Source organism: Phoca vitulina, unplaced genomic scaffold, assembly GCF_004348235.1.
Source record: "Phoca vitulina isolate PV1807 unplaced genomic scaffold, GSC_HSeal_1.0 scaffold7, whole genome shotgun sequence".
NCBI lineage: Eukaryota > Metazoa > Chordata > Mammalia > Carnivora > Phocidae > Phoca > Phoca vitulina.
The window spans coordinates 26,633,469-26,654,201 of record NW_022589710.1 but is presented as its reverse complement, the minus strand read 5'-3'; the positions used below and the strand labels follow the sequence as shown (position 1 = coordinate 26,654,201).

Below are 20,733 nucleotides of genomic sequence, written 5' to 3'. Positions count from 1 at the left end.
GCTGAAGAGACAGAATTGAGAAGGGAGCAAGGTGCTTCTGGGCTGTGGAGCTGCAAGGGCAGCCTCCTGGTTTCCTAGCCTCTTGGTGGTAGCACTTGCCTTTGGCAGGCCAGTTGTGAGGGTGGTGTTCAGGGGGTTGATTCCTGTTGGCCCAGCCTATTTCTCCTTTGGGTTACATTTTGCATGTACATTTATGATTACATGTAAAGCAATATGTCTTTCTAACTAAAAATATCCATATTTGAACAAAAGTACCCAAGAACGGGGTCCCTGACTCATTCACAAAAACGATTCCCAAAACAATTTCATTTACTGCTTAAAATACAGAGGTGCTTTCTTTGATCTATAGTCTTAATTTTGCTTTCTACATAGTACATTAGGATATTTTTACTACATTTCAACAAAATGTCCAAATCTGTGTTCTGCCCAGTAGTCCTCTGAATTGTTGTTTTAAAAAATAGGAAATCCCTGTCCTGGGTAGAAGATTAATGTGCCCATGTGTTAGAATTCTGTAATTTTCCTAAAAGTTAATTAGGCTCACTGCCTTTCTCTTGTAAGAACCATGGGTTTAACTTTTGGGTCTCTCATTATTTGTTACTCTTAGAATCCATTGCAGTTTTGTTCTTGCTTCTCTTCTAAGTTGCCCAGGACCAGCCCAGAATATCCACTCTTGATCTATAGACTAGATCTGTCTTCTCTGCCCCCCCTATTCCATCCTTAACCTTCTTTTTTCTTTTTTTAAAGATTTTATTTATTTATTTGACAGAGAGAACACAAGTAGGCAGAGTGGCAGGCAGAGAGAGAGGGAGAATCAGACTCCCCGCCGAGCAGGGAGCCCAATGCAGGGCTCGATCCCAGGACCCTGGGATCATGACCCGAGCCGAAGGCAGATGCCCAACCGACTGAACCACCCAGGCGCCCCTATCCTTAACATTCTCCCTTTGTGACTGAGAAGTCAAGTCCTGGTATGGAGAATGGCTTACTATGTGCCGCCTCTTCCAGGTCCTCCCAAAAGAGAATTTTTCCGGCACATCACACTAACGAAGATACCACCAGTCTAAAAATCAAATGGCATAGATTCTGCTCTGCTATTAAACATGCCCTGTGATTTTAGAAAAATAGCCCCTTTGGACCTCAATAACTTCCTCTAAGAAATGAGAGTTTTAGACTAGATGCTCTCCCAAGGCCTTTGGACATCTAAAATGCAAGGTGTAAAAAATTCAGTTAAGCAAATACTGAGTGAATTCCTGTGCCGTAAACTGTGCTAGATAATAGAGACATGAGAAAGAACAGATGACAGTCCCACCCCTTGAGGGGTTTAGAGCATGTTGGGGAGATAAAGAGTTACAATTTGGACAATAGTACTTTATCAGCACCACGCTCTAACCAACTGAGCTAACCGGCCTCTGCTAGACAATAGTACTTTAAAAAGTAAGTAACAGGTCTAAGGAAGAGCAAAGGGGTAAGGGTGCTTGCTACATCAGTGTTCAGTGACAATGGAGAGAATTAGGGTAGACTTTGTGGGGGAAATAATGCCAGAGTTAGATCCAAGGTCTAATTCAAGGTCCATGGAAGGAAGGTGAGTTGGTAAAAGCTGTCCAGGCAGAGACTGGTGTGGAGAAAAGCATCAGCAACCACAGGGAGTTTGTGCTTCTGGAATGTAGAGTTCAAAGGGGAGGATGAATACTTCCGTAGTGGCTGTTGAGTCTGATTCCTACTAAGATGAGTGATAATAGCAGAAGAAATTGGCAGGAATTAAAAGGATAAAAATGTTGAGATTGTTTTTTAAACTAGCAGCAGTGACGTGCCACTGAAAGATTATTAACATGAAAATGACAGGATCCATCCTATTTATGTTGGCTACAGTATAGAGGAGTAATTTAGAGCAGTGACTGTGATCCAGATTAAGGTGATCAATATGGATGGGGAAGACGGTGCCAATTCAGAGGACCCTGAGGAAGCCCAGTCAGCCGCCTGGGTGATTGACTTGGGAGAGGCCAATGGGAGGGACTTATTTCTGGCTTGTGCAGTTGGGTGAATAGGGTTGAGAATGTACAAGAGCCGAGTTTGGGGAGAAAGATGATGAGTTTAATTTTGGGTCATTTTAAAGTCAAGGTACCTGGGGGATATCTATTGAAGATACCCTGTAGGCCACTGGATCACGGGAGATCCGCACTGCAGCTACTGATGGTAGCAGTTTTAGGATTAAAGGTAAATGCAGCCTTAGAACAGTTGTCTGTAATATGAAAAGGCTAAGAAGAGAACCCTGCAGAACACCCATGTTTGAGGTACAGGGCAGATTAGAGGAAGAGGAGCTTGCAAGGGAAACAACAAATGCTAATGAAGACCATGGAAATGAGGTATGGTGGGGGCTTAGGTAAAAGTTGTTTCTAAAAGGACAATAGTCAATAGCATCAAATGCTACAGAAAAGTAAGATAAAGATTGTTAAGCCTCCATAGCATTTCACCCCATTGGGGGTGGTTAGTGGCCTTGATGAAGAACAGATTCAGCAGATTTCAGTGGCCTTTTGAGTATGGGAGCCAAAGTACTCACTGAGAAGTAAATCGGAAACAGATAGCTTTTTGATGAACCTTATCTGTGACAAGGAAGGAGGAAAGAGGGCAATAATAGCAGAGAGAGGTATAAGGTGGAGGAGAAAGGCACTTTGTGGTTTAAGATGGGAGAAACTCAAGGAAGTTAAATGCTGATGGAAACATCACACTAGAAATAAAAAGGAAGAAAGAAATCTAGTATTTGGGAGAGGAAGAAGATCTCTTTAATGGATTGAAGCTCCTGGGATGGCAGGAAACTCAGCCTACTTGGATAGGAGAGCCTTAAGAGGAGAGATGCCTCTTCCACTGTGTGGAAGTTGAGGGCAGCTAGCTTTATCAGCCATGGTGGCAGGAAGCTCTGTGACTCACTTCTGATGGCTTTCTTGGAAAAAAGAGATGAAGTTGTCCACTGAGAGTGAGTGGCATCAGAGGCCTAAGAAGATTTGAAATAAACATTATTGAGAATGTCTGAAAACACAGAAGTACTACAAGTGTTGAGGGCCAGGTTGAAGTTGGGAGTCCATGAATTTCTAGTGAAACCTATCTGCTTGGTTTTGTGATTTTTTTTTTTTTTCCCCCTCCCCTCCTTTGAGTGTTCAGCAGCCTAATGTAGGCAAGTAAAAGATAGGTGGTTGGATTGAGCCCTGGTTAAGGTTTTGGTAAATGTGTATAATGGAAAGACAGTGAGTCTAGGGAATTGGAGCTTGATACCTGGTGAATGGTGTGCAGGCTGAACTCAGGAAAAGGAAGAGGTGAAAACATGTTGCTGATGGGGAGAAAGTTGAGGGGTTGCAGCAGAGGGTCCCTCAGATAGTTTGAAGAGAGGATTGAAGATTGTGATTAGAATGGGCTGTTTGCATTGAACATTTCAGAGGAAGCATAATTGGGTTATAGTGAAGTGTGGCATGTTGCTATTGAAGTAGGCAGCCAAGGTGGCATGGAGTGAATGTGGCCTGAGATGTGGCCTCGTTAAGTGCCTCTGCATCTACACTAGCACCTCTCTGGGCTTTTTAGTTTTTTTGGTATTTTACTTTTTTTTTTAAGTTTATTTATTTAAACAATCTTCGCACCCAACACGGAGTTCAAACTCAAGACCCTGAGATCAAGAGTCACACGTTCCTCCAGTTGAGTCAGCCAGGTGCCCCAGTATTTTATTTTTAAAAGAGGCCTAATTATTATGGGATTATATAGTTTAAATCCACTTGAATGATTAATGAAGTCCGTAGAAGATTGCATATCTTCAAACATCTCTTTGTGTTTTTGTGTGTGTGTTTTTTTAAGATTTTATTTATTTGACAGAGACACAGCGAGAGAGGGAACACAAGCAGGGGGAGTGGGAGAGGGAGAAGCAGGCTTCCTGCTGAGCAGGGAGCCCGATATGGGGCTCGATCCCAGGACCCTGGGATCATGATCTGAGCCAAAGGCAGACGCTTAACGACTGAGCCACCCAGGCGCCCCCAAACATCTCTTTGTTTTAACTTTGCAGATTAAATGCATTGCCACACAACTTACTGATAGTTTGTAATACTTGCACAGAAAGAGTTAAATGCTGTAGCTAATATTTTTTAAAGAAAGCAAGGGGGAGAAAGTCCACCAAATATATGATAGGAGTTGCTTCTGGAGAGAAGACCTCCCATTTATCTAAAATGTTCTGTTTCTTTTAATATGATACTTCAGTTTTAAAATTTGTCCTTTTTATGTGGTGGATATATAGAGGTTTATTATCTTGTTTCTTATACTCTCTGTGCAGAGAGAAATTTGCTCGAGTACAAAGAGCAAGGCGACCACAGGCCCTGCTAACAGTTTACAAGCCTACTTGATGGTCCTGAGACATATTGAGGGTGACAATTGGAATACCCTTTAAAGAGCTTGACATGTACATTATCTTTTTGTCCTTATAGCGTTCCAGTGAGGTAGAGTTTAAGGTCGGGAAATTTGGGGAGAGATGTTAAATAAATTGGCAATAATTATGAAGTGACAGAGAAAGGTGTGGAACCTAAATCAGATGGCAGAGCTCCACTCCACTGTATTACACCGGTTACTGCTTGTTTATGACAGCCATTATCCCACCATCTAACTGAGTATATGTTCAGTCCATCTAAAGCTACTAGCTAATGCTTAACCGAGTTGATTACATGGATTTTGTAACCCATAAATCTATGTGTTGCTGAAAACTTGACAGTAAAGTTCTGAATATCAGTTATTTTCATGCTGACTTCCCCAGTATGTAAGTGTACATTACCTTCTGTAGTAGATGTGCTCCTAAAATATTGCGCATAAAGTTAACTTACGAATTGAGTCATATCTATGAAGGAATTACGGTTTTAAAGAAACCATTTTTGTGCAGATGCTCACCCTCTGAATCGAAGTATTTGTAAGTGTGAATATCTAAGTGCTCCAGCACTCTGGAATTTGGGAAAGAGGCATGTGCGTAGGAGCATCCAGTTGGATCAGGAAAGCCTGTGTTTTCCCTCCCCCCCCCCCCCCCCGTGCCATTAGGCTTCTTCCATGGAGGCATAGGAGGGCCCTGAGGAGACTCCCATATAGGACCCCAGCTCAAACTAGGAATCCCACACACACAGTACCTTTTCTTTTTTTAAAGGCATCATAAAAGTCATTTATTCTTGGGGCACCTGGCTGGTAGAGCATGGGGTCATGAGTTCCAGCCCCATGTTGGGTAGAGAGATTACTTAATGTGTTTTGATAAGATGACTTTTTTTAAGTTAGAATTGAATTACAGAAAGATGCTTTAATACCCCTATACATTTAGAAACGTAAAAACCCCAAATAATTTAAGGTTCAAGGAACTGAATGATATTAAAACAGTATCGGGGCACCTGGGCGGCTCAGTCGGTTGAGCATCCAACTCTCGATTTCAGCTTGGGTCATGATCTCAGGTTGTGTCGGGCTCTCTCTCTCTCTCAAACAAATCTTAAAAAAAAAACCCACAATGTGGGATGGTGTTTTGGGGTAATATCCTTTTTAATAGTACCCTTTCCTTCTCTTTTCAGTCAAGTTTTATGAAGGCCACAAACTGTATTAGATGTGACTCTCTGCTCCACCTCAAAGTTATTGGGCAGAAAAACTTCTTCCCAATTAATAGATTCCAAAACAGCAAAATTCAGCATGTTAAGATACCATAAAATGAGGGCTGCCTGTATTGGCTTGGGATTTCTTAAAAGTAAATTTGACCATTTTAATACTTTCTTTATTATAGGATGTGAAGTTACCCCAGATGTAAACATTTCAGGGCAAAAATTTAACATTAAACTCCTGATTCCAGTTGCAGAAGGCATGAATGAAATCTGGCTTCGTTGTGACAATGTAAGTTTTCCGATTAAAAATAAAAACCTCAATTTTTCTTTGATTCCTTAGTATGAGTAGACCAGTCATCCTTTTTTTTTTTTTTTTAATTTTTTTATTGTTATGTTAATCCCCATACATTACATCATTAGTTTTAGATGTAGTGTTCCATGATTCATTGTGCATAACACCCAGTGCTCCATGCAGAACGTGCCCTCCTCAATACCCATCACCAGGCTAACCCATTCTCCCACCCCCCTCCCCTCTAGAACCCTCAGTTTGTTTTTCAGAGTCCATCGTCTCTCATGGTTCTTCTCCCCCTCCGATTTCCCCCCCTTCATTCTTCCCCTCCTGCTACATTCTTCTTCTTCTTTTTTTCTTTCTTAACATATATTGCATTATTTGTTTCAGATAGACCAGTCATCCTTACGTTTTATACTCAAAGGGAGCCGTCATGTGATACATTTCATATTTTAGTATTTCTTTTCAACAGGAAAAGCAGTATGCACACTGGATGGCAGCCTGCAGATTAGCCTCCAAAGGCAAGACCATGGCAGACAGTTCGTATAACTTAGAAGTTCAAAATATTCTTTCCTTTCTGAAGATGCAGCATTTAAACCCAGATCCTCAGTTAATACCAGAGCAGATCACAACTGATATAAATCCTGAATGTTTGGTGTCCCCTCGCTATCTAAAAAAGTACAAGAACAAGCAGGTATTTGATTCATTTTACTTCACCTATTTTCTTCTGGTTTTATGATTTTATGTACATACTTTAAATTTAGTTTCCCCTCTTATACAAAACTTTTAATCTTAATTTCATATCCGGTGGCCAGAGTATAAAATAGGCTGCAGATATAAATTGGTCATTTCAAAAAATGTTTCTCATTTTCATAGGACAGATAAGGAGGTAAGATGTTGGAAGCATATTTACTCGCAACAACCTAAGGAAACCACCCTGTGAATGAGGTGTTCTTTCAGTGTGGATGCTTTGGGTTTTATTCCTTATATAATGAAGTGTGGGTATAAAGCACAGCCAGCATTTCCCAACAAAATCTATAACAACTCTTCTTGCTGTCGAAATTGACTTTTCCAGCTTTGGAAATAAACTTCGTAAGTGTGGAAATAGTCTATAGTTCAACATTGTTTTTTCTTAACAGTAAAGAACCTAAACCAAGATTTACATGATGTGACAGAGTTTGGTAAATTTTCATTGAAATTCACTGCTTTTGTTCACTCTGTTTAGAATTCCTTTCCTGGAAATTAATACCATAAAAGGATTGCTATTTAGGAAAATGGTTCTTCGGTACAACATAAAAGGTTCTTTGCAGGGGAATTTCACTTGGGATAGCCCCCAGTATTCGCTACACCAAACATCATGCCGTAAAAGGCAAAGGCTTCAGTCTGGGGGGGGGGGGTGAAGAAGACCTTTCAAATAAATATTTCATTTCTATGTAGTTTCATTTTTATCTCTGTTAAAGAATAATTTTAAAACATTACTGAAAGGGCCCAATGAAATACCCAGAACGCTTATTAATTCTTAACTTTAAATATAATGTTTATCATATGGGTCTGAAATCACTTAGCTAAAAATAAATATTCAGAAGTTTTAATCACCAAGTATTTGTCTTTAAGTTTCAGAGGTTGTGTAAGCTACATGGAAATTGTTTATCCCACAGTCCTATGATGTGGGAGTAGTAAGGAATGGAGGAAATGCTGCCCTGGGGAGCTTTGTGGAATGTAGATTGTAATATAAAGGGAAAGTGAATCAAGTACTAATTTCATTTTTTTTTTTATTCTTAATTATTTCATTTAAAAATTACTTGTTAAAAAAAAAACTTGTTTCTGAAAGTGGATTCATTTGCCTTCAAAAGGCAAGGAAGAATTTCAAACCTTTAGCAAGCTTATCATTTCACTATCAGGTATCAGGAAAAAGAGATCTTAAAATGTAACTGTGAATATTGCCAAATGTTGGTTTAGTTGTCAGAGGTACTGAGTTGTTTTTTCAGAAGCCTTTCAAATGATAATTTTCACTTTTTAAAAAAGATAGTTTTCTATCCGTGATTTCTCAGCTAGATTGTCAAGTGAAAATTCTCTTGCGGACAAAAACAGTGAATATTTGACTGTCTTTAACTGGCAGGATGGCAGTATGTGTGTGGTCCATGGTTAAGGATTCTTCCAGCCTTGTCTTCCATGTTGGCATCTTACCAAATGCATAATCTTTCCTAATTCTCCCTTCCCTGACTAGATTTATAAGTTGTTCCCAGAAAGTAGAGACCTAGGAAGTGCTGACAGGCAGAAGTACAGTTGCTGTTGTGTGTCAGGTGCTGTACTAGTCATTGGATGTAGTGCTTAGTAATCGTTAAACTATCTAATACAGTGGCATTCAGGAGTCCAGGAGGAAGAGATGCGGGCCATGGGCTCTTTCATTCCTACCAGGGCCCATCAATAGAGATTCTGTTATATTTAATCTACTTCAAATCCCCAAAACTACATATTATTTAAACTTGCTATATATATCTTAACGTGACTATGACTCCCAAACCGGATTTTTACATTTTAAAGAAGAGTTGTTCCCTGTTTTAGCCATGTGAATACAAATCGAAATAGACTAATATGTGTACAACCTCCATTCCTAGTGTAGTGTATAGCATCTCTTCATTTTCCCTTCCAGGAAAAAGGATGCAAAAAACAGATGGTAATTGAGGGGTTTGCTTTTCTCTTGTAAATGAAGAAACAGTATGGTCACTGCACTTACTTTATACCTTCAGCTTATTTCTGAAAAGCGGTGCATGGGTCATATTATTGGACTCAATCTCAAAATATTAAAGGTTTTTGAATATTAATTTTGATTTTGCTACTAAAATCATTAGTCCTACCCTAACCAGTAAGAACTGGTAAATGAGCAGGGAAAAGGGTATTTGCTCTTTATTTTTCCCTACAAATTTTCTACCCATAATTTTAGTAACACTTAACAATCTTAAAATAATGTGGAAGTGTTTCTCAGTATCCTAAATGGAAAGTAATCGCTGCTTCCTTGTTTTCATTTTCATGCTTGCATTTACTTTGCTTGGTTTCCACCTAAAGTAATTTTTTTTGCATGGATTTTGGCTGGAATTTTGGTTTGCAGGTTACCGCAACTTTTTCTTTGCTTCATTGCCATTTTTCTGATTGCCTTTTTTTTTCTTTCTGCTTCCTTTTTCTTTCTTCGCATTGCCATCTACAGCCAGGCTATATAAGAGATTTGGTAAGTTCTCCGTATTTACCAAAAAAAAAGAAACCTACATAAAATATTGGAAGCCCTAGCCACAATCCCCTCTTACGGATTAATTTCCTTCCACTCTGTGGGAGTAATCGTCCCAAAGGGAGTATAATTTAAATTAAAAGTTAACTTTTCTAATGATTCCTTTAGAAAAAAATTTAAATTATTATGGTGGTTTCAAGTACTAATTTAAAGGTGCTAATATTCCTGCTAGAAATTTATATTCCAGGTACTCACTCTGATAATTGTGTCTTGGTGCTCAATTTAAAACTCATATCATGTAAAGGATTAGAACATGCCCTTTTATAAAAGCAGTGACATACGTGTGTATATTTGGAATGTATCTCCAGCGTGGCAGTTACATACTCCTAATTGTACTTCTTGTTTCTGGATATATGGAAACTGACATTAATGAAGAAATATATCAAGGTTTATTTTGAAGAGTCATCATTTTACTAAAATTCCCAAATGTAGCTGTAGAAATTTCCTAATTCCAACTCTTACAATACGTGATTGTCGGGTGGGGCACATAATCCAATTTTTTACTTTTTGTCTTGATCCTCCCATGAAAGAATATTGTCTGATGATAAAGGTGGTGTTTAATCATGTTTAGATAACAGCAAGAATCTTGGAGGCCCATCAGAATGTAGCTCAGATGAGTCTAATTGAAGCCAAGATGAGGTTTATTCAAGCTTGGCAGTCGTTACCAGAATTTGGCATCACACACTTTATTGCAAGGTCAGTGTTTCTCCTAAACACTTGTGTATAAATCTTAATCTGTTCCTTTTTACTTAATCTACTTCAATTAAACATTTAAAGTACCTACTGAGATCTGTTGAGCAATTTTACAGTAAAATGTAAAGAATATTGAAACCTATTTTCTATACTTGTAATTTTTACATTAAAAATTCAAAATGATTTCTATTTTTACTTATGTGAAAATATCATTTTTTTTTTTAAAGTGCACATCTTAAAAGAAAACCAGAGCAGCATGTCCTCCCACTCCCACCAACATGTTTTTAAACATTTTGTATGTTTTTAATACTATAGGTTCCAGGGAGGAAAAAAAGAAGAACTTATTGGGATCGCATACAACAGACTGATTAGGATGGATGCCAGCACAGGAGACGCAATTAAAACATGGCGTTTCAGTAACATGAAACAGTGGAACGTAAACTGGGAAATAAAAATGGTAAGCTCAGTGTTAACTTGAGTGCATGTAGAGCCCTTCTGCTAAGAATTAGTCAATTAAGAATAAAAAGGCCGATAAATTCTGTAGATTATTTGTATCATCACCTCTTAAAGTATAAAACCTGGTTGGTTATTCATTTCCCAATTAAACTTGTCCACTTCATAACTAGCCCAGTTATTAGAATTCTAAGAACATAAGGATCTGCTTAGAAGCTGGTTTTCTGGAAATGGTACATCCCTGTCTGTCACGGTAGCAGCTACTGTTTATTGAGGGCCTCCTTTGCACCAGTGCTGATGCTAGATGTTGCTACATTCATACCCTATTTCTCAGCTCACCACAGCCTGCTGGGGTGGTTGGATTGGCCCTCCTTTACAAAGGAGGACACTCAGACTTAGAGGCCTGACAGCCATGATTGCCATAACCACACACTTGGTGACAGGGTCAGGATTCAAACTCAGACGCTCAGGGCTCTCAAACCTGGCACAGCTACTACTACATATCATGCTGCCCCTAGCCTTGGAGTACAAGGAATAGCATTTAAAATAAGCAGTCTTCTACTGATAAGCCATGGGTTTTAGGATCATTAGGTTTGTTGTATCAGTTTCTCTTACTGCATAGAATCTCATATTTCTGAAATACAGTAGTATCTCTCCTTATCTGTGGTAACCACGGTCCAGAAGCAGATGACCCATCCTCCTGGCGTATTGTTAGAAGGTCCATAGTAGCCTAACACTACGTCACAGTGTCTGCTGTGTGCTTCACCTTCATCCCATCACGTGGGCATTTTATCATTTCCCATTATCACAAGGGTGAGTACAGTACAATAAGATATGTTGAGAGAGAGACCATATTCACATAATTGTGATTATAGTATATTGTTATAATTCTGTTTTATTATTGTTAACTCTTATAGTATCTAACTGATAAACTTTATCATAGATATGTATGTAAAGGGAAAAAAGCATAGTATATATAGGGTTCAGTACTATCCACAGTTTCAGGCATCCACTGGGGGTCTAGAAATATAGTCCCCATGGGTAAGGGAGGGCTACTGTATTCAAACATGATACCTAAAGGTTAAATATCTAGAGCAAATATTAAATTAACTGCAGGAAGTAGGTTTTCTCCCAGGCCTTGAAGAGAGACCTCATTAATTGAATCACCAGAGACCACTGGGAACATAATGACCTAAACCCCTTGCATTCAGTCTTTTCAGAACATGAAAACTAAAAAGGAGTGGTGGAGGGGCTAATAAACTTAATTCTTTTGGAATTGAAGGCATTATTAAGTTTAGGATTTCAAAAAAAAATTGAGGATCAACAAGTACTCTGTGAGAGGGCAGACTTTAAATAGAACACTACCATACGGAGTTCTCCTGGGACTGACAGTTCTTGGTCTTTGTTCCAGGTCACGGTAGAGTTTGCAGATGAAGTACGATTGTCCTTCATTTGTACTGAAGTAGATTGCAAAGTGGTTCATGAATTCATCGGTGGCTACATATTTCTCTCAACACGTGCAAAAGACCAAAATGAGAGTTTAGATGAAGAGATGTTCTACAAACTTACCAGTGGTTGGGTGTGAATAGAGATACTGTGTAATGAAACACCATGGCCATAACAATATTTAACTTTGAAAGCTGTTGTTTGTTATATGCTGCTTAATAAAGTAAGCTTGAAATTTATCATTTTATCATGAAAACTTTTTTGCCTTACCAGACCAGTTAATAAGTGCACTAACAAGCACGACTATTAATCTGCTATCATGATACAATATATGGACTTGAATATGGCACACATTCCTTAGGGCCATGAATTGAAAACTAAAGTAGTGGGCAAGTCAGGAGCAAAAAATCACTGATTTAATTTAAGCTAGCCAAACCAAGAAACTTAAGCCATCTACTTTAAAGCTATCCAGGGCTTAAACTATATCAAGTCTATTTATCATGTTTAATGCATGTGTTTTAATGTATGTTTAATTTGATCTTGTGTTTTAAAAATACCTACTTCTGGTAGCCATTGATTCTCCATCCCCCAGTCCCACCCCCAAATAAATCAGGCCTGCGAAAGATGCCTGATATTTAATAATGTCATTGTTTGACCTTGAAGGAAAATGCTATCAGTCCGTTAGGCTTGGTTTGTTTTTGTCCTTGAAGAAGCATGTATGTATATTGTCTTGTGTTTTTATTTTTACACCCTATTGTATTACAACACTTTTAGTATTCACCAGCATATTCACTGTCTGCCTAAAATATGCAACTTTTGCATTACAGTATGAAGTAAAGGTCTATGAAGTATGCATTTTGTGTAACTAATGTACAAACACAAATTTTATAAAATTGTACAGTTTTTTTAAAAAACTACTCACAACTAGCAAATGCCTTAGATGTAGCATCTTTGCATTAATTAATTAAATGCTTTTAAAAATATAATTAATGTGCAGTTTTCATACCTGCTAAATTAAGAATGACTTCATTATAGTCATGATTTGCCACAATGTCCTTAACTCTAATGCCTGGACTGGCCATGTTCTCGTCCGCTGCGCTGTTACAGTCCGCGTTGGTGCTAGTCAGAAAATTCCTAGCTCACACAACCCAAAAGGGTGCCGGGAGGGGTGGATTACCAGTATTGTCCAATAATCCATGGTTTAAAGACTGTATAAATGCATTTTATTTTAAATAAAAGCAAAATCTTTTATTTATGTTTCTTTTTGTACTTCTTGTCTTTACTGTTTACATACTAATTATCTGATGAAATGAACTTTTGCTTATACCTTGCGTTATGAGGACAGCTTGCTGGTATTCCAGAGTATCACCAGGTAGTGATACTTAATCTCTAGTATAGAGTCTTCCACCCCCCTCACTTTTTCTGCTACTTAAAAATGAAGTGCATAATATTTAAATATTAGAAATATAAACAGAAATATGACAGTTGAACAGACATTGTTGACTTGGGCCAAATTTGTTTGAACTGCAAACTGACTCCTGGTCTAAAAAACCACAACTCACATGTATGAATTTATTCCCTGTTGTTACTGCTATTACATCTTCATTCCACCGCAAAACAGCAGTCCTGGAACTTTCTCCTTTAGCTCTGGCATTTAATCAGGCCAAGTCTTGTTCATTTTTCCCTCAGGCAAACTTTTGTCATTTTATCACTGACACCTGAATTCAGGTCCTTGTCCTGTGCCTGCCACGATGCCAAAGCCTCTAGAAGCAAAGCTCGGATCACATTCTCTATGGGTTTTCTTTGTACTCTAAGGTCAGGTCCTAACAAACCTAAACCTCACTCTAAAATATAAGGGCTCCTTCCACTAAAAAAAAAAAAAAATTTAAATAATATATTCCCTTTCCTCACCTTAAATACAGGTCACCAACTTGTATAGTCATTTGGTGAAAGCGCTAACATATATATATATATATATATATATATATTCATTTATTTATTTGTTTGAGAGAGAGCGAGAGTGCGTATGAGTGGGGGAAGGGCAGAGGGAGAAGGAGAGGGCGAAGCAGACTCCCCGCTGAACAGGGAGCCTGACTCGGGGCTCCATCCCAGGACCCTGAGATCATGACCTGAGCTGAAGGCAGACGCTTAACCAACTGAACCACCCAGGAGCCCCAGCCCTGAAATATATTTAGACGAAGGCATACCTGCGTCCCATAGAGTCTCATAGCCACTCTGCTGATTTCTTGGGAGTTTTGCCCCACTTTCCATCCTAGTGATTTCGACATTAATTCAGCCCCAGCACAGCCCTGGCTGTATGTCAGTTCTGATGACCCTGGTTGACTACAGCATAACAGCCAAAGTCCCCAGGCAGGAGCTAAGAGGTCTTCTATGGTCAGGATCCCAGCCTGCATTCTCCTCCTTATCTCCCAAACTGGGCGGCCCACATTCTCCAGACACAGTTTGCACTCGCCTGCCACCATGTCATTCCGCAGACTTTCTTCCAGTCTCCTACCTGTCCCAAATCCCATCTTTGTGGCGTTCTAGAAATTTTAAAAGAGCTCAAGGGTTCTTCCATGAATACTTCCAATTTTCCTCACAGCCCCAAATTTTCTTACTCCTGTAAACAGCTACTGAATTTGGTCCTTTTTGGAACTTAAAGAGCAATCATCCTTATTATGATTATTGCCTATAATAATTTATTACTCCCTTGAGGACCAGGTCTGAGCCTCATGGTTTCTACCTAGGATCAGTTAATACATTTGTTCATTGCATATGGCTATTTTAGAAATCAAGGAATTATTACAACTTAGAATTTTTACAACCTCAGCATAGTTTAATATGGAGGAAACAGACATGGTTTTTGCACACCAGCTGTGCATTAAGAGGCATGCTGAGTGTTCATGTACATGATCTCTTCTAAAGATTCACACAATCCATCCTCATTTTCTAGACGCAGAGAGGTCAAGTGACCTGTTCAAAGTAACAAAGCTATAATTAGTGCCAAGGTAGAGCTAGAAGTAGAACCCAGATTTCCTTCTCCCTACCCAATAGTGTTAAAAACAAACCCTTCACGAATCTTGAGGAACCCCATTGGTAGTGGTCTGTCTACAGAGACAACATGGCTGGAGCCTCCAGAGACAGTTTCAGGTTTCTGCTTTGTGACTCAGTTTCATGTGAACATGAAGTCACCGGGGCCAGGAGACCAACCAAGCTCTCTTCCAACTCTATTTCTCTTAAATCAGCAAGTTAGAGACCTGCTGATGATGTAGTTAATCAGTAATTTTAACTTGGCACAAATTATTTTTTACACAACCTTGAACTTCAAAGGGCAGGGACCTAGGTACATGAACTTATTTTCTTTTTCAGCTTTACCTAGGTATAACTGGCAAAATTGTAAGATATTTAAAGTATAGGATGCCTGGGTGGCACAGTTGGTTAAACATCCCACTCTTGGTTTCGGCTCAGGTCGTGATCTTAGGGTCGTGAGATCCAGCCCTGTGTTGGGCTCCACACTCAGCGCAGAGTCTGCTTGAGATTCTCACTCCTCCCTCTGCCCCTCCTGCTCATGCTTGCTCACACTCTCTCTCAAATAAATCTTAAAAAGAAATAAAGTGTACATCGTGGTGATTTGATATATGTATATATTCTGAAAGGATTTCTACCATCTAGTTAACATATCCATCCCCTAGAGACACAAACTTTGTAGAAGAAAAGCCGCTTGCAGTTCTTGACCTGACCCTCTGCTCTCTTACACAAGTCAAACAACAACAGTGTGGCAGATTATACTTTTTGCATTTTGTGTACCATAGTTTTTGTTCCTTTTTTATGTTAAAAGTCTTTGCAAATCAAAACCACAATGAGATATCTCACACCTGTCAGAACGGTTAGGCTCAAGAAGACAAGCAGGGACACCTGGGTGGCTCAGTCGGTTAAGCGTCTGCCTTCGGCTCAGGTCATGATCCTGGGGTCCTGGGATTCAGCCCCGCATCAGGTTCCTTGCTTCTCCCTCTCCCTCTGCCTACTGCTCTGCCTACTTGTGCGCGCGCTCTCTGTCAAATAAATAAAATCTTAAAAAAGAAAAAAAAGACAAGAAACAAGTGTTGGTGAGGATTTGGAGAAAAACGAATCCTCTCATGCACTGTTGGTGGGAAAGCAAACTGGAAGGTCCTCAAAAATTTAATAATAGAAATCCCGTACGATCCAGTAAATCCACTACTGGGTATTTACCCAAAGAAAACAAAAACACGGGGCGCCTGGGTGGCTCAGTTGTTAAGCGTCTGCCTTTGGCTCAGGTCATGATCCCAGGCTCCTGGGATCGAGCCCCACATCAGGCTCCCTGCTCCGCGGGAAGCCTGCTTCTCCCTCTCCCACTCCCCCTGCTTGTGTTCCCTCTCTCGTCTCTCTCTCTGTCAAATAAATAAATAAAATCTTAAAAAAAAAACCAAAAACACAAAAACACTAATTCTAAAAGATACATGCACCTTATGTTTACTGCAGCATTATTTACAACAGCCAAGATACGGAAGTAACCAAAGTGTCTATCGATAGATGAATGGATAAAGAAGATGTGTGTGTACACACACACACACACACACGCACACACACTGGAGTATCACTGAGCCATAAAAAAGGATGACATCTTGCCATTTGCAACAGCATGGATAGACCTAGAGGGTATTATGCTTAGTGAAGTAAATCAGACTGAGAATGACAAATACCATATGATTTCACTTACATGTGGACTCTAAAAACCAAAGGCAATGAATAAACAAGCAAGCAGAAACAGACCCATAAATACAGAGAACAAACTGATGGTTGCCAGAGGGGACGGGGGTGGAGGGATGGGCATAATGGATGAAGGGGCGTGGGAGGTACAGGCTTCCAGTTACGGGATGAATCACGGGGATAAAGGGTGCAGCATACGGAATACGGTCACTGGTACTTAGTAGCGGTGTATGGTGACAGATGGCAGCCACACCTGTGGTGAGCATGGCATGACGTAGAGACTTGCCAGAGCACTATGTTGTACACCTGAAACTAATGTTGTGTGTCAACCATACCTCAGAAAAAAAAGTCTCATGAAGGTGTTTTAATTAGTTACCAGCTAGTGATGTAGTGGGATCAGACCAACCTGGGTTTCTGACCTTAATTTATCTGGAAAAAATACCACACAGAGTTAAAGAAAATGTTTAAAGTACTCAACACTCACCTACATTGCATATAGTAGTTTCTCAGTGAAATGTTAGGTTTTTTTTAACACGAAACTTTTTTTTGATCCTCTAAGACATATTCCTATCCTATTCCTTTCATAACTGTTTCTACCCCTATAATTAAGTTTGACAAGGTCTGCTGCTGGTTTTAGACCAATCACTTAAAACATGGCAACATCTTTACCACTTCGATAATTCGTAAGAGAACGGGGCTTTCAGAATTCAGCCCTTTGTGCCAGAACCATCGCTGATACTTACTGAAGCCTTTCCTACATGCAAAACCCTACACAGCTGCCGTCTGTGCTCTGCTTTATTCCAAAAATGTAGACTGATTCAAAAAATCCCGCCACCCCTCAAAAACCGTTTTTGCGGCTACTGTAGTCATTCCCTTTTTTGTAGCTCTGCCGTTGTGAAGAAGGCGACGAAGAGCCGGCAGACATGGTACGATAAATTGGTCAATTCTTAATCTGCTGATAAGGGTCCAGTCACCTCTACACAGCAATATCCAGGAAGAAGTTGTTTACTGAAAGCTCCATGCTCTTCAACAAATTAACTGTCTCTATCTGTTTGAACTGCTTTGGTTTGGCAACTCAAGAATGGGGGAGGTGGTAGAGAGTGACAGGAAATGGGAAATTTTCAATCTGGGTAAAAGGAATGAAATTCTCAGAGTGGATTGCACAGCCACCCAGAACAGGAAACAGGGTAGCAAAAAAAGCCTTATCTGGTGACCTTATTTCCACTGTGCTGATTCCTCTCTTGCTTTCTCTGCTTTATTTAATAAACAATACAAAGTTTCCCAGGCTGAATGTGTACATTAAAATTCTCTATTGCCGTAGTAAACAGTTACCAGCACACATACACTCCTAGTTGAGTTTCCCTTTTGATATTTGTGCATGGGCCTTCATATTACTAAAAATTATAAGCACTTAAAATAATTTGAGACCCTTTATTTCATGAAATCTAATTAGAGTCTCATGGCCAGGCATTATGTGTATTACTGCTCAGGGAAGTGGTCCAAGTCCAATGTTAATTAAATTTGTGATAAAAACAGCACAACCAACTAATAAGTTTAACATACCTGTATTAATATGGTTTGTAGACACTGCACAATAAAGAAAACACTTTTTATGAGCACAAATTCTCATCTCAAATCTATATTTTGTGAGTTTTATTTTTATGACCAAACAAAATTCAGGTAAACATACTTACTCTCAGGTTTACTGATCAGAATATCTAAACTTTGTTTCTATCTTCCTTGCCTAATTATAAATTCAGTTAACTCTTTGAAGGAACATTTGGAAAACACGTTTCTTCTATTCCAGGAGAGCAAAGGGCCAAGAACAGCCAAAACACTCCTAAAGACTAACAGGTGAGGGGACTAACCTCACCAGATGGCAAGAAGTCATATCGCACTGTATGCGAAGTGTAGTTTTGGCACCGGGGTAAGTCAAGTAACCAGAGTCCAAACAGAGACTGCAGAAACAGACATGCACACATATGGAAACTCGATTTCTGAGAGCCAGCCTTGCAGATCAGCACGGAACAGGAGGACTTCCCAATGAATGGTGCTGGTGATTATCTTTATGAAACAAAGGAATCTGGACCACTACCTCATACATATGTGTAGTAGTCCAAATCAATTCCACACAAATCTCAGACTTGAATGTGAAAAGAAAAACTGTAAAACAGAAGAGAGCATACTGATGTGATGATGAGGAAAGATTCTGTGTTATTAACAAGGCACAAGAAGTACAAATTAATTATATTAAAATGAGAACTATAGATATATTATAAAGCATAAAAAGGCAACTCAAATTGGGAGAAGATATTTGCAACACATAATGGACAGAGGATTGGCATCTAGAATAGAAATACACACACCTGCTCAGTGATCGAGCCAAAAGAAAAATGGACAAAACTTTAGAATGGGTACTTCCTGAAAAAGGAAAACTGGCCAATCAATCTACAAAAACTGTTCAATTTCACTAGTATTCTAGAAAATGGGGAAAAAACACAAATTTTAAATACAATTAAAATGCAGTCTCACACGTACCATATTAGTACAATTTTCCAAGCCTGACAAGAGCTGGTATTGGCAAGGACGGGGAACCAACCACCAGGATACTTACTGTTGGTGGGAGTACAAATTGGAACTGAGCACTTCAGAAACACTTTGACATCAGCTGGTAAAATTAGAGATCTACCCTACAACCCTGCAATTCCACTCCTAGGTATGTATACACTCTGCAGAAACTCTTGCATGTGCATACCAGGAGACATGCACAAGAATATGCATAGCAGAACTACTTACAATAACAAAAAATGCAATAATCAAATTGTCCGTCAGAGGAGATTGAAATAGTCATAAAATGGAATCAAAATAGCAGTGAATAAATTCCAATACACAAACAACATGGATGAATCCCAACCCAATGCTGAACCAAAAATTTAGCTGCAGAACACACAGTATGATTAAAGTTGAAAAAATGTACAAGATTTCTGAAACACTAAAAAAAAAAAAAATGGAAATGGCAAATATTTTCCTCTTCTACTGGAGAGTAAAAGCTGCATTTTTAAAAGGCAGACTACTGGTGATTCTAAAGTTCAGTGTGAAACAGTGTCATGCTAAGAATCACTGTGGCCTCATGGGTATAGGGGGTATGGGGGGTAATGGGGGGCTGCTGCTCTGCTTCTGACATACTTTCCTAGGTCTGGACTAGATCAGCACAAGGGTCTGGCCCTGCTGCCCAGTGAATCACTAATTGGCTGACTGTTTGGCTGCCCTAGTTTCAGAATGGAGCTAATGAGCCCAGGGTCAGGGGTTCAGTCCCCTTGTGGTCCAGCTGGCTCTGTTCTGTTTCATGCTCACAGGCCACACCATTATTCTGTAAATGTGCCGGGTTAGTAGGAGAGACTGGATAAGAAGAGAAGAACAGATCCATCAGCTCAACTAGAAAGTCAACTTTAAGCTCAAGGCTCTGATCAGTATACAAATGACAGCATTGTTACTCAAGCAGTTGTGAAGATGTCAACCCAAATCTTACTAAACCAAGTCAGAGCAGAGGAGCCAAGGAACTTACTTGACACCTTCTCTTGCTGCCTGAATTCATATAAAAGGTGTTCCTGTACTTGAGAACGCGCCTTCTGTAGAGGCTGACCTTGTGAGAGAGGAATTCTGAACAAGATGTGATTCTCAAGAAATTAGGCTTTCATGATTTGAAAGTGCCTCATAAATGTATGAGCATGAAATCAACAGGATGGGCAATGTTGATAAAAACCGCTGCTATGTAGCAGGACAATCTCAAAAATGCCTGGAGTCTATTTTGATTTGTTTGTTTTGAAAATGTCCCTGGTTCATACAGAAAGTACCAGAGTAAGAAGTGATTACAGGTAGGTAAAATTGTTAGAAGGCTCTTTCGACTATGGTGAGCGCTGTGAACTGTGTAAGACTGTTGAATCACAGACCTGTACCCCTGAAACAAATAATACATTAAATGTTAAAAAAAAAAAAAAAAGAAGAAGAAGATAGCAGGAGGGGAAGAATGAAGAGGGGGAAATCAGAGGGGGAGATGAACCATGGGAGACTATGGACTCTGAGAAACAAACTGAGGGTTCTAAAGGGGAGGGGAGTGGGGGGATGGGTTAGCCTGGTGATGGGTATTAAAGAGGGCACGTACTGCATGGAGCACTGGGTGTTATACACAAACAATGAATCATGGATCACTACATCAAAAACTAATGATGTAATGATCCATGATTCATTGTTTG

General features: G+C 39.5%; 1 protein-coding gene across 4 annotated transcripts in view; it reads left to right on the top strand.

Annotated features, from left to right (window-relative positions):
- FERMT2 (fermitin family member 2) overlaps positions 1-11,991 on the top strand; it is an 84,326-nt gene extending 72,335 nt beyond the window's left edge. For 2 of the 4 annotated variants that reach the window (XM_032405129.1, XM_032405127.1), the window contains 6 exons: positions 5,771-5,877; positions 6,350-6,571; positions 9,083-9,103; positions 9,732-9,856; positions 10,169-10,310; positions 11,718-11,991. In XM_032405129.1, the coding sequence (XP_032261020.1) occupies positions 5,771-5,877; positions 6,350-6,571; positions 9,083-9,103; positions 9,732-9,856; positions 10,169-10,310; positions 11,718-11,891 (791 nt within the window). In that variant the 3' untranslated portion in view covers positions 11,892-11,991. The remainder of the gene's footprint in view (positions 1-5,770; positions 5,878-6,349; positions 6,572-9,082; positions 9,104-9,731; positions 9,857-10,168; positions 10,311-11,717) is intronic. The other 2 variants (XM_032405130.1, XM_032405128.1) reach the window with 1 other exon arrangement.
- Positions 11,992-20,733: the final 8,742 nt, after the last annotated feature.